At 41.8% G+C, this 13,504-nt stretch overlaps 1 protein-coding gene across 1 annotated transcript in view; it reads right to left on the bottom strand.

Moving 5' to 3' along the window:
* Positions 1–13,504, bottom strand: part of Cfap44 (cilia and flagella associated protein 44) — an 89,236-nt gene that overhangs the window by 71,902 nt on the left and 3,830 nt on the right. Inside the window, exons 2-5 of the mRNA XM_038346102.1 lie at positions 5,686–5,772; positions 3,824–3,952; positions 3,084–3,237; positions 1,117–1,279 (exon numbers count right to left, since the gene is read on the bottom strand). Coding sequence (XP_038202030.1) covers positions 1,117–1,279; positions 3,084–3,237; positions 3,824–3,952; positions 5,686–5,767 — 528 coding nt within the window. The 5' untranslated portion in view covers positions 5,768–5,772. The remainder of the gene's footprint in view (positions 1–1,116; positions 1,280–3,083; positions 3,238–3,823; positions 3,953–5,685; positions 5,773–13,504) is intronic.

The raw sequence follows: 13,504 nt of genomic DNA, 5'->3' as shown, positions 1-13,504 counted from the left end.
TATATGAATATAGTTTCTGGGTTGCGGTGTTTGCAGTGCATCTGGGTATTTGGGCGTCAGTATTATCCTTTGTAAAACCCTGTTAAAGATTTCTGTAAAGGGGCTGGATAGATGGCTCTGTAGCTAAGAGCACTGCCTGTTCTTCCAAAGGTCCTGAGTTCAATTCCCAGCAACCACATGGTGGCTCACAACCATCTGTAATGAGATCTGGTGCCCTCTTCTGGCCTGCATGCAGACAGAATACTGAGAATACTGTACACATAATAAATAAATCTTTAAAAAAAAAGATTTCTGTAAAGTGTCCCTCATTCCGTCCTCATGTGATACTTTCTGTTATGTTCAATAGAAGAAAGAGTGAAGTCCTCTGCTGGAGACAGACAAAGCAGACATCAGGCAGGAAGAGAGACAGGATTCAGACTCACACAGGATACAGATGGACCAGTAACCATAGCTACAGAGAAAGGCAAGACACAGGGAGAGAAGTGGAGAATTCAAATTTGGCCTCACTCTTGGTCAAACTCCTCCAAAAGGAAGTCTTTGAATTATGTTCTTAATTCAACATCATGATTACTTACATGCAGCTCAGTAAAACTGTCATGTGCATATATATATAAATATATGTGTGTATGTATATCATGTGCATGAATCTGTATGTGTATGTATTTATATGTATATGTATGTGTATATATATATATACATACATATATACTTTCTCTAGAAGAAGTTAAGGCAGGAGAATGCAAGTTTAAAGCCAGCCTGTGCTATATATTGACTTCCAGGCCAGCCTGAGCTATATACTGACTTCAAGGCCAGCCTGTGCTACATACTGACTTCCAGGCCAGCCTGAGCTATATACAGACTTCACGGCCAGCCTGTGCTATATACTGACTTCAAGGCCAGCCTGTGCTACACATCAAGACCCTATTATAAAAAAAAAAAGAAAGAGAAAGAAGAAAAGAGAAGGGCTTAAAATAAAGATAGCTGCGCATCTTATGAGACCCCCACAACACCCTGCATGCCACTGGTTCCTAACTGCTAATGTGGCATCCACAGAAAAACTGAATAGGGATTTCTTGCCCCTCCCTGGCTCACCCAGGTCACTAAACGCTAGCATACCCCGATGGCACCAATTCCTTGACCACTGCTACTCTGCAGGTACATTTGCTCCCTGGTTTTAAAATCCAGCAGGACCAGCTGGTTCCCAGCGATGTACAACAGGGTACTGGAATCCAGAAGCTGTAGGTTAGCTCGTTTTTTGCAGTCATAGCCAAAAGAATGTCTGAGGTTAGACCGCTAAGGAAATAAGTGAGGCAAAACAGCCGTCCAGGAACAGGGTGAGGGTTTCGAACAATGGAGTCCGCTTTTAAAATCAATAGTCTTTTAAAACGATAAAGATTTGAAATAAAGGTAGCTGATCTTTACCCCAAAACTAGGAATTTTCCTATGGACCATAAAGACAATTTTATTTTTAAAGTAAGTGAAAATGCTTATAGAGCAATTTAGCTCCTACTTTAATTTTTATGAGGGCAATCCTGAGATTTGGGGACAAGCAGATAGCCTTTCTAAAGAGGTGTCCTTTCCTCTGTACCACAGAAACAGAACCACACCATTAATGTGGGACCAGGTCCACATCTTCACCTTTGAATCGGCTAGTCAAGTTTGTTGAACAGTAAATATTAGTTTTATTTTTATTTATGTGGTGTGTGTGTGTGTGTTTGAGTGTGTGGGGTGTGTGTGCATGTGTGTGTATGTGTGTGTGTGTGGGGTGTGCATATGTGTATGCGTGTGTATATGTGTGTGTCAGTCTGTGGTGTGTGTGTGTGTGTGTGTGTGTGTGTGTGTATGGGTGTGTGTTTTCTCTTCTTCCACTTTGAGTTCCAGGGACTAAACTTAGGTCATCAGGCTTGTGTGATAAGTGTCTTTACTCACTGACTGATCCATCTGCTAACAAGATTTTATAGGCCTCTTGGTTAATGTTGAAAGGAATTTAAAATTCTGTTATGTTGGAGCAGCTACGTAGTTTACTGGGTTGAGACTGATAATCCGATTCTCATCCCTAGAGTAAGATGGTGAGAGGAAAGGGCAGGCTCCTGAAAGCTGTCCTCTGGCATCTGTGCACATGCCCTGACACACATGGAAACACACACGTGCACATGCACGAACACACGCACTTGCGTGCATGCACACACAAATAATAAAGGTAAAAAGCAAATTTTAAAAAATTATGACATGTGGAAATCTAATACTGGGACAGGCCTCAAAGCTACAGAGAAAACTTGTCTCAAAAAAGAAAAAGAAGGGCTGGAAAGATGGCTCAGAGGTTAAGAGCACTGGTTGCTCTTCCAGAGGTCCTGAGTTCAATTCCCAGCAACCACATGGCTCACACCACCTATAATGAGATCTGGTGTCCTCTTCTGTCATGCAGGCAGAACTTTGTATACATAGTAAATAAATAAATGAACAAATGAATAAATAAACAAATCTTTTTAAAAAAAGAAAAAGAAGAGGAGGAGGAGGAGGAGGAGGAGGAGGAGGAGGAGGAGGAGGAGGAGAAGAAGAAGAAGAAGAAGAAGAAGAAGAAGAAGAAGAAGAAGAAGAAGAAGAAGAAGAAGAAGAAGAAGAAGAAGAAGAAGAAGCAGAAGAAGAAGCTGCTCTACAAACTCCTTCAAACCACATTTCATCATCTCATGAACTGGTCCATCTGTGCAAAGAGCATCCTCAAAACACCATCACGCCCTAGGACTGGCATCAAACAAAACATTTAATTTAAATTAGGATTCCCCTGTTCGCCCCCCCATCCCATCCCCTACTCCCCACCCCTGCCACACTTTTTACAGTTTCCTCAGACAAAGGTTGGTAACTTTTTCTTTGTAAGGCAAGAAGTAAATACCTTAAGCCTAGACCAAATGTTCTCCATCACAACTACTTAAGCAGCCATGGACAGAGTGTAATTGTGTGTGTCTGTGCTGCAATAAAACTTTATTTACACAAACAGGCTGGCAGCCACATTTGCTCCTGGAGCTGTAGTTTGTAGTTTGCAATGAAACCCTCCCACATTATGAATGCAACGCTGGAGTGGATACTGAAGCGTAAGAAAATCCAGCGGGATCTTTGCTTCTGGTGTCACATAGGGTGTGGCGACAAGCTCTTTGTAGTTGTAGAAGAAGCTCTCCGATATCTTCTTCTTTGTAGTCTCCTCGGCCTCTTCTTTAATTTCTGGAGGAGGTTCATGAGATACTAAAACAGGAAAATACTTTATCTAAGAAGAGTATGCAGCACTCGGGAGGCAGAGGCAGGCAGATCTCTGTGAGTTCGAGGCCAGCCTGGTCTACAAGAGCTAGTTCCAGGCCAGGCTCTAAAAAAGCTGCAGAGAAACCCTGTCTCGAAAAACCAAAAAAAAAAAAAAAAAAGAAGAGTACGCATTGACCCTAAAATTGTATTTCACATCATCGGGGGGACTGTGCAGTCTCAAGTAGCAGTGAAAGCAACCACTGGCTTCAACAGTGCTTCACGCTGCCAGACCCGGAGGAAGAGCTGACAGGTTGTGCACGTGTCGAGATGCTGAGTTCTGCTCATATAGGGGGACTTGGAGAACTCTTAACCTTTCTGAGACACGGCACTTCCTTGATCACTTTATCCCCTTGTCAAGCACAAGACTGCCTGACACGGTCCTCAGAAATACATTCATTTCTTTCTGTTCGTAACACGTGTCCACATCCTGCAGACTTTCCGTTTCTTAGATAAATAGGTAGCTGTTTAATTTGTCGGAGCAACTTGCCCTTAAAGCAGTGACAAACACTGGGAGAAAGCTAATCACACTTACATCTGGTCATCTGAAGATACTCTTGAAATGAGGTTGTACTTTGTCCCATGTCTTCCAAGTCAAAGTCATCATCCAAATATGATTCTTCCTCGTCAGTGTATAGGTCATCTGTGGTGTCTTCTGGGGCTTCTTTGGTACATATTAAAGACAATTTGTTTTATCAATTTCACAAATTTTTAATTAATGTTCTTACTTCCAAAGTAACTAAAACCTCTTACTTGTTTGTGCCTTAAATGTAATGAATTTTTAAACTCTAAATTACCTAGGATTACTTTATTGCATCAGTCTTGAACTTGTACAAAACCCAAAAGGCCTTTTTGGTGGGTTCATCTCCATTTTCACTTCATTTCCAGTTGATTTCTCTTATGAGAAATCATAACAATATATCCTAACAAGAAAGGATAAATAGTGGGCTAGCATGAATGTTGGCATACTGTTATCATAACTCCAGCTACCATTAGTAGAGGATCTGCCATGTTGAGGAGCCATAATGCTATTTCAGAGTAAGCTCTGAGTGTGATCATTTCTCTCCAAAGTAAAATCAAACAGATTAAGTTAAAATATTGGCTTCAGAGTAAACTAATGAGGAACGAGAATCAAGAATAAAAGCGGCTGTAGGCATAAGGCAACATTCAATTCAAATCCAAACATGGACATGCTTAAACTCCATAGCATCAATCACATGAAAGTCTGGACTGGGGGGCTTTCAGAAGAACAAGGAAGAAGCAGCAAGTACACCCAAAAGTGCCTAGTAGATCTGAGATGAAGCTAAAGGAATAGAGACAAGGTCCAAGACTAATAAATGAGAGCAAAAGTCTGGACCAAGTCAATGAACTGGGCCTCAAGACGGAATTCCATAGGATGCACACATCTGGATGAAAAGAAATTACCAGAACCGGAGAAGACTCAGCTGTACTCACGGAGGCACAGGAGAATGACTCCCTGTGAACACCTGAGTGCTTTCTCCTCACTGGCGCAACCAAAGGCTACTTCCTCACCTCTTCCATTTGCAGCCTATGAAATTCTCCATATCTCACCTGGTTTAATTCCCAAATAACTTATTTAAATGGACCAGAAGAAGCTGAAGAGATGGCTTGGTAGTTGAGAACACTGGCTGCTCTTCTAGAGGACCAGGGTTTGATTCCCAGCACCCACATAGTGGCTAACATTGTCTGTAACTCCAGTTCCAAGGGATTCAATACCCTCTTCTGGTCTATACAGGTACGGTACATATGTAGGGCAGACATACGTTCAGGCAAAGAGTCACAGACATACAATAAAAATAAATAAGTAGGTTAGAAAATGAAGACTCTGAAGTCAAGCATCTCCCAGCGGTTAACTCGGGACTTAAAACCAAACTCCCACTCTCTTTTCATTATGCTGTACCCAAAAGTCCACTAAAGGCATGGATCTCATGGAGGAAATTGAGAGCGGGTATTCAGGCAGGTTGTTATTAACATAGACAGCTGCCGTTTCTTTCGCTACTCTGTGATAGGGTCTAAATGTGACCCGTTGGGTCTCAAGGAGACAGCTGCTAAGGCTGAGGGTGAACCGGAAGGCCCCATCTTCCTGCTCCCATCTCTGGACTGCTGGGATTACACTTCCACTTTAGGCAGTGCTAGGGATCAAACCCAAGGTCTCTTGTATGCTAGGCCAGTTCTCTATCCACTGAGCTAAATCCAGAGATCTTGCTAGGAGCTGGGTTAGAAACAAAGCACAGCTGTTACTGCTAAGGAACAGAAGAGTTTGTAAGGGAATTAAACAGGAAAAACATTCCTGTCTATACACCCAGAGGGCAGTCTTGCAAAACCATCTTACCTAAATTTGATAACAATAAAGAGTATAGTAGCATCCTTACATACGTTTTGAATCGGATCTAGAAGACTGCTTGCCATCGCTCCTTGATCTTCCCCCGTCAGTGTCCTGGTCATCTGGCTCCTTCATGTCTTCTGTAAGCACCAAATCCAAGAGTGAGACATAATGCCAAAACACAGAAGTTAACAGATCTCCCCACAATGAATTCCACAAGTACCAAGCCCGCACGTGCTGGCGCTCTCGTGTGTGCACTGTATTGGAGATGACAAACAGCAGGAGTCTGGGATCCATATCAGACCCCTCGGTGACAGTGGAGATTGTCCTCACAGTTTCCCTTCTCCGGCACACTTGGCATTCTGGTGTGCTCCGGTTTTCCACAGTGAAACACAACACCCAAGCCCCTCTTTCCTCCGAATGCATCCCTGCTAACTCTGCCACCCTTCTTTCGGTCGGTTCTTCATCTCCTTTCCCCCTTCCTGTTACTGAACCCCCTCAGGTTACCGATCAGTTTCACTTCAAATATATTTTTTGAGCACACCTGCTGTCTCAAGTCTTAGTGCACTAAGTTACCAAGGTGCAGAAAAAAAATATAGGTGGTCTTGAACTTCAGAGAGCTTATGGTTTGGAAACACAGGCATCCAGCAAGCAGTAGAAATACAGACAGTGCTACCAGAAATGGAAATGAAAAGTTGAGGTACTCTGGGAATGTGTAATAAAACAGTTAACTTATGTTTGAGGTTTAGGGAAGGGGTGTTGGCACAGGCTGGGAAAAGTCATGCAAGGCAGAGAATACCTCCAAAGGGCTGAAGCTAGCCCACTAAGAAGAGCCCGAGCCATGTATTAGCTTACGCACTGTTTGGACAAAATTCCTAGCAAGCACACTTAAGGAATGATGGCCTGATTCTGGTTCACAGCTCGCGGGTCCAGTCCGTCATGGCAGCAAGAGCTTGGAACAGCTGATTACATCGCGGCCACTGACAGGAGGCAGAGGGCTTGAGTTCTTTTTATAGTCTACGGCCCGCATCCCGTGGAATGGTGCCATCCACACTGAGGGTGGGTCTTCCCACCTCAGCACACCTGATATGAAAATCCCTCACAGCTATGCCCCCAAGTTTGTTTCCTGGAGATTCAAGATTAACCGCCACAAGATGGGGAGGCATACAAAGAGGAGACAGGTTGCTAAATCACATGGGAGTTTCATCTGTAGGGACAGCCATACTTTTCTTTCCAATGGCTGGAGGACTATACGTTCCGATCAGCTGCATATAAGCAGTCCCCTTCCTCCATACCTTTGCCAGCTTTTATGCTTTTTTTTTCTAACTGCCTTTCTAACTGGGAAGAAATGGTAATAGATAATTTCCTTGAAAAGATAGAAAATCAACATTCAAGGCGTTGGAAGGAAAGTGAACCTGTTCTCTAGGCTGTCGTGATGCAGTCTCTAAGCTGGTGAAGCAAGGAATTTGTTTCCAGGGGCCCCTTGCATTCCAGGCCCCATGGCTTTCTGCAATGTCAGGAGTCGGGCAGTCAAGTACCTCCCAGTGACTTGAAGCACAGCTTTCTCTTCTGCTCTCTGCTAGCCAAAAGGTTCATGAGGCCACTTTCTGTCTGCTGCCTTTCTTTTCCTACACACACACACACACACACACACACACACACACACGTTTTTGTTTGTTTGTTTTCTGAGACAGGGTTTCTCTGTGTAACAGCCATGGGTGTCCTGGAATTAGTTCTTGTAGACCAGGTTGGCCTCGAACTCAAAGAGATCACCTGTCTCTGCCTCCCGAGTGCTGGGATTAAAGGTGTGCACCGCCACCGCCTGGCCTCCTACATTTATTTTTAATATGTTATAACTCAGTGGTTTTCAACCTTCCCAATGCTGTGACCCTTTAATACACCTCCTCATGTTGTGGTGACTCCCGACCACGAAACTATTTTATTGCTACTTCATAACTGCAGTTTTGTGGCTGCTGTGAATTATAATGTATCTGTGCTTTTTCTGATGGTCTTAGATGACCCCGGTGAAAGGGCTGTTCAACCCCTAATGGGATCACGCGTGACAAACAGGTTGAGAAACACTGATATAACTGAATATAAACTAGATAATTCTTTAAAAGAATAGGCCATAGACCTAGTGAATTTACTCATAATTATTAGGTAGGAACAAAGGATGACAAGGGAGAAAAATACAAGGACAGAATCACCGCACTGCTTTCTGTGCTGTCACGAGTCATGTATCCCCCACACGGCCAACACTACCACGAAAGAAAGATTAGCATCACAAGTCCAGTCAGTCACAGGCTGTGCAGAGTATGGAAGAAAATTCTAGAAACCAGGGGCTAATCCCAGATCTAAACTAGCAATAGGGGGAGGAAAAAACAAACACACAAACCAAAAACAACCTAGGATCATCCTTATCTCTCGTGAGGAACACAGGGTAATGGAGGATCTGGAAGATGCATGGGAACAGGCCAGGTATAAGAGACTCCTGGAATCCATTAGCAGGACTTCTGACATGGAGCAAAGTGGTATTTAGGGCTTTTAATGTTTGTTTTGTTTTGTTTCGTTTTAGATCAAACAGATTGGGAAATTACACTTTTTAACCTCACGAGGTTTTGAAGCCGAAGAGAATTGTGTTCACATTCCAGCTTGGGCAACAAGCAGGGTTCTTAATCTTTTGGTCCTTGTATATGTACATGTATATGTAGATGTATAATATCTATAGTTACCATTTGTCCCTGTATATGTATGTGTACATATATGTGTATGTATGTGATGTATGATGTCTACAGTTACTATTTGTCCCTGTATGCATATATATGTTATACGGTATATGATGTCTACAGTTACTATGTGTCCCTGTGTGTGTATGTATATGGGGCATAATATCTATAATTCTCACCTCTGACCTCACTTCAGAGTTACCTGAACAAAATCATGGAAATAACAGGCCAGGCAAACGTTCATGCAGCCAGGTATAAGAATTAAGGCTAACAACGAGGGGTTTGTATGAAATACACAGGCTTCTCATATGAGGTAGTTGGTTTCACTAGCAATACTACGGCTCTTCTTTAGCACTGGTGAAACTCAGTAAATAGGACCAGAAGGTAGGCACGCTTCCATGCACCGTCGTCCTGGCAATTCAGTAGGCTGAGGAGAAACACTACGTGAGCCCAAGAGTTCAAGGTCGGCCTCTGCCACATAGAGAGAGCCACTTGTAAATAACAGGACCAAAGGACAACTTAACACAGTTCTCACATCTTATGGGTGATAGGAATGGGGCCCAGGGAATCTGGCATGCAGTGTTCATCTGGCGGCAATTCCTTTACCTTCTGAGCCACCTCAGTGGTCCAGAAAGAGCTTTCCCTAGTGCAGCACCTAGCCAACGAAGGGGGCACATTTACATCTATGGTAGTCTAAGGTGTTGGCCAGGCTGGGGATATTGGCTTCCGACTCGGTCTAAGTGGGTTTAATATCTCACTAGTCCCATCTTAGAAATGCGGTGCCTACGTCATAGACCTGAGATCCGCATAGTATAGCTAGTGAGTCGAGCAGCAAAGCGTTGAGGACGGGGTGTGACTCGGCAAAAGGGCACACATCTAAGAGTGTATGAGCAGCATCAGCTGGACTCAGTGGGCTTCAAAATAAAATAAGAAGAGAACAATGAGTCGGCTGAGTAGGGAGGTAGACATGGACCTGCGAAGTTGCAGGAGGGGTGAAGACGAACAAAACACGTTGTCTGAAATTCTGAAAGGATAAAGCAGAATGGTAAGTGGCATACAGCCATGGGATATGTAAATAGTTGAGAAGATGATTAATATTAAATATGGTCCCAAGTAAGTGAAGATAAGGGGCATTTAAGATACGGTCAGTCATCTTCCGTTCAAACAGTGCAGCTAAGACTGTGGCATAGTCTGTTAGTGTTCAGCTCTAGAGTGTAGTACATTTTTAATTAAGCTTAAATCTCTCTCTCCATTTTGGATCCATTTGGTTTGTTTCTTTTTTCTTTTTTCAAAGAACAAAGGCTGTGGCCATTCAAAAAATTACAGGTTGCTCTAGCTTTCCTCAAGACATTTGCCTTTCTCAGATGAGGCACTCTTGAGTCTTTCAATTATTCCTCAATGACATAATTTGAATTGTTTTTAAAATTATAATAAATAGGTAGCCCAGTGGTGGTGCATGCTGTGGGAGGCAGAGGCAGGCAGATCTCTGAGTTTGAGGCCAGCCTGGTCTACAAAGCAAGTTTCAGGATAGCCAGAGTTGTTACACAGAGAAATCCTGTCTTGAAAAACAATTAAATAAATACATTTCCAATGTATTTGATTTCCCCTCAAACTGTTTACCTTCCTAAATTTTTTGAGCCCTCCTATGTGGATACGTGCCAGAAGAGGGGCACCATTAATTCACCCATCGCCCACTGGCTGGAGACATTCATAGCATTTCTCTAAGGCAACCTAAGGTTTTACATTGGAGGATAGAAATAAATATTATATGTTGACTCGTCTAGGTCTGTGTATAGCAATGAGAATGACCAGTCCTTATTTGTGTGTTTCCAACTACATCCTACTTAATTAACTGGTAGTAAAGACTGTTAAGGTTTGGGAATCTATTTGCAGAATGATTGTTACATCTTCTATTAGATTCAGGTTTATTGTTTCAGCCTTTAGCCAATTCTTTTGACCAACTTACTAATTAGACTGTCCAGTTTTGAGTTGGCCCTAAGAAAATGTAAAGAAAGTAATAGTTCTCAGTATTGCAGAGGACTGTGTTCCTAAAGGGTTGGCTGGAAGCCAGACATAGGACTCCACAAGGTAACATTGCTCAGGTTCATTCGCCAAATGATCTTCACTCCCAAATCTCAAATACCCAGTCTCTATAGTCAGCAGGTCATACTAAATGACCAATAACAGATGTAGAAAGCCAACTCAATTTTGACTTCACGTTGTGCATATAACAATAGTTTGTGGTGGGTTTGTTTGGTTGGTTGGTTGGTTCTTATTTGATGCCAAGCACAATTCTAAAAATTTCAACCTGCATTATCTCACCTATTTTTAAAAACATGAGGCAGACCAACCATTATCATAGTTATGCAAGTGAAAAAAAAAGTTAGCCATTGAATCCTTTCCTGTCACCGATCTCATGCAACGGATTTCCAAGACTGGTCAGCAAATGTCAATCTATGAAGACTTCTGAATTCACCTTCTCCTCGCCCCATCACTGCTGTAGATGACTCGTTGCTCCATTACCATGGGTAGCCTCATACAGCTTCTTTGTTTTCTAATCCATCTTCTCTTTAACTGTTTTTTTTCTAATGGGGACTGGAGATGAGAGATTAAGAGCACTGGCTGAGAGGAAGCCTCAACAGGGCAGCAGGTGGGCCAGGCCACTAGGAGAGGAAGGCTCAGCAGCACGGTGGGTGGGCTGTGGCAATAGCCCTGGTCTCTGGAGATTGTCTGACAACCAGAGACTCAACCTCAGCCCCGCCTGCACCTGGAGGAGTGACCATTGGAGCAATAGCCACCCGTGCACAAGGAGGAGTGAACCTGAGCACAAGGAGGAGTGAACCTCCGGCGTGTAGGCATCTGCAGGAACAATTACAGAAGGAGCGTTCAACAGAGCCACAGCCCCCAACTACACCAATTGAAGAAAAGGGACGGCCCTGAAACACAGGCCCCACCTGTTCTCATTGGAGGAATAGATGGGTAGACAACAAGGTAAGAATGCACTCAACGACATAAAGAGCAAGACAGCACCACCAGAAACTAATGGTTCTACAACAGCAAGACAGGAACATCCCAATATGGATGAAGTAGAAGAAAATGACCTTAAAAATAACTTTATGAAGATGACAGAGGTCCTTAAGGAAGAAATGAAAAGTTCCCTTAAAGAAGTGGAGGACAGACAAACAAGCAAACATAAAATTGGAAGAAATCAACAAATCTCTTAAAGAAAACCAAGAAAAAACAACCAAAAAGGTGAAAGAAACAGTTCAAGACTTGAAAACTAAAATAGAGGCAATAAAGAAAATATAAACAGGGAAATCTGGAAATGGAAAATCTGGGTAAATGATAACTACAGAAGCAAGCATAAACAACAGAATACAAGAGATAGAAGAGAGAACCTCAGGTGTTGAAGATACAGTAGAAGAAATAAACTCATTGGTCAAAGAAAATATTGAATCCAATAAATTCTTAACACAAAATATCCAGGAAATCTGGGACACTATGAAAAAAAAAAACAAAAGTAAGAATAATAGGAACTAAAGAAGGATAAGTCCAGCTCAAAGGCACAGAAAATATACTCAACAAAATCATAGAAAAACTTTCCCAACCTAAAGAAGGACATGCCTATAAAAATACAAGAAGCTTACAGAACACCAAATAGACCAGACCCCTTCCCCCAAAAAAATCCCCTCACCATATACTAATCAAAACACTAAACATACAGAATAAAGAAAGAATATTAAAGGCTGCAAAGGAGTAAGGCCAAGTAACACATAAAGGCAGACCTATCAGAATTACACCGGACATCTCAATGGAAACAACGAAAGCTAGAAAATTCTAGTCAGGTATTATACAGACTCTAAAAGACCACAGATGCCAGCCCAGACTACTATATTCAACAAAGCTTTCAATCAACACAGACAGAGAAAACAAGCTTTTCCATAACAAAACCAGATTTAATCAATATCTACCCACAAATCCAGCTCTACAGAAAGTACCAGAAGGAAAACTCCAACCCAAGGAAGTTAGCTACTCCTACAAAAACACAGGAAATAGATAATCCCACACCAGCAAATCCTAAAGAAGAGAAATGAACACACAACAACACCACCATCGCCATCAACAACAAAAATAACAGGACCTAGCAATCACTGTTCATTAATATCACTTAATATCAATGTACTCAAATCGCCTATAAAAAGACACAGGATAACAGATTGGATATGAAAACAGAATTTATCCTTCTGCTGCATACAAGAAACACACAACTACAAATATAGACATTACATCAGAGTAAAGGGTTGGGGAAAGATTTTCAAATAAAATGAACCTAAGAAACAAGCTGGTGTAGCTCTATCCTCATATCTAACAAAATAGACCTCAAACTAAAATTAGTCAAAAGAGATAAAGAGGGGCATTTCATATTCATCACAGGAAAAATCCATCAATATGAAGTCTCAATACTGAAATCTATGCCCCAAATACAAGGGCATCCTCATTTGTAAAAGAAAAATTCCTAAATCTTAAATCACACATCAAGTCCCACACACTAAAGAGACTTCAACATCCTACTCACACCACTGGACAGATCTGCCAGACAGAAACTTAACAGAGAGATAAAGGAACTAACAGATCTTAGACCTCAATGGACTTAACAGACAACTATAGAACATTTCACGCAAACACAAAAGAACATAACTTCTTCTCAGCACCTCATGGATCATTCTCTAAAATTGACCACATACTCGGTCACAAAGCAAATCTCAACAGATACAAAAAAAAAAAACTGGAATAACCTCCTGCGTCTTATTGAATCATCAACTCAACAATATCACTAGTTGTAGAAAGCTCACAAACCCATGGAAACTGAACAATGCTCAAATGCATCACTACTGGGTAAAAAAAAAAAAAAAAAAAAAAAAAAAAAAAAAAAAAAAAAAAAAAAAAAAAAAAAAAAAAAAGAAAGAAAGAAAGAAAGAAAGAAAGAAATTAAAGACTTTCCTAAAATTCAATGAAAATGACCGCACAACATACCCAGACTCATGGGACACAATGAAAGCAGTGTTAAGGAGAATGTTCATTAGAGGAATGCTCATAGAACTACATAGAAGAGCTGGAAAAATCCCACAGAAGTGACTTAACAGAA

The sequence above is a fragment of the Arvicola amphibius genome, chromosome 10, assembly GCF_903992535.2.
Source record: "Arvicola amphibius chromosome 10, mArvAmp1.2, whole genome shotgun sequence".
Lineage (NCBI taxonomy): Eukaryota > Metazoa > Chordata > Mammalia > Rodentia > Cricetidae > Arvicola > Arvicola amphibius.
Note: the sequence above shows the minus strand (reverse complement) of the source record. Positions and strands in the feature narration are given on the sequence as shown.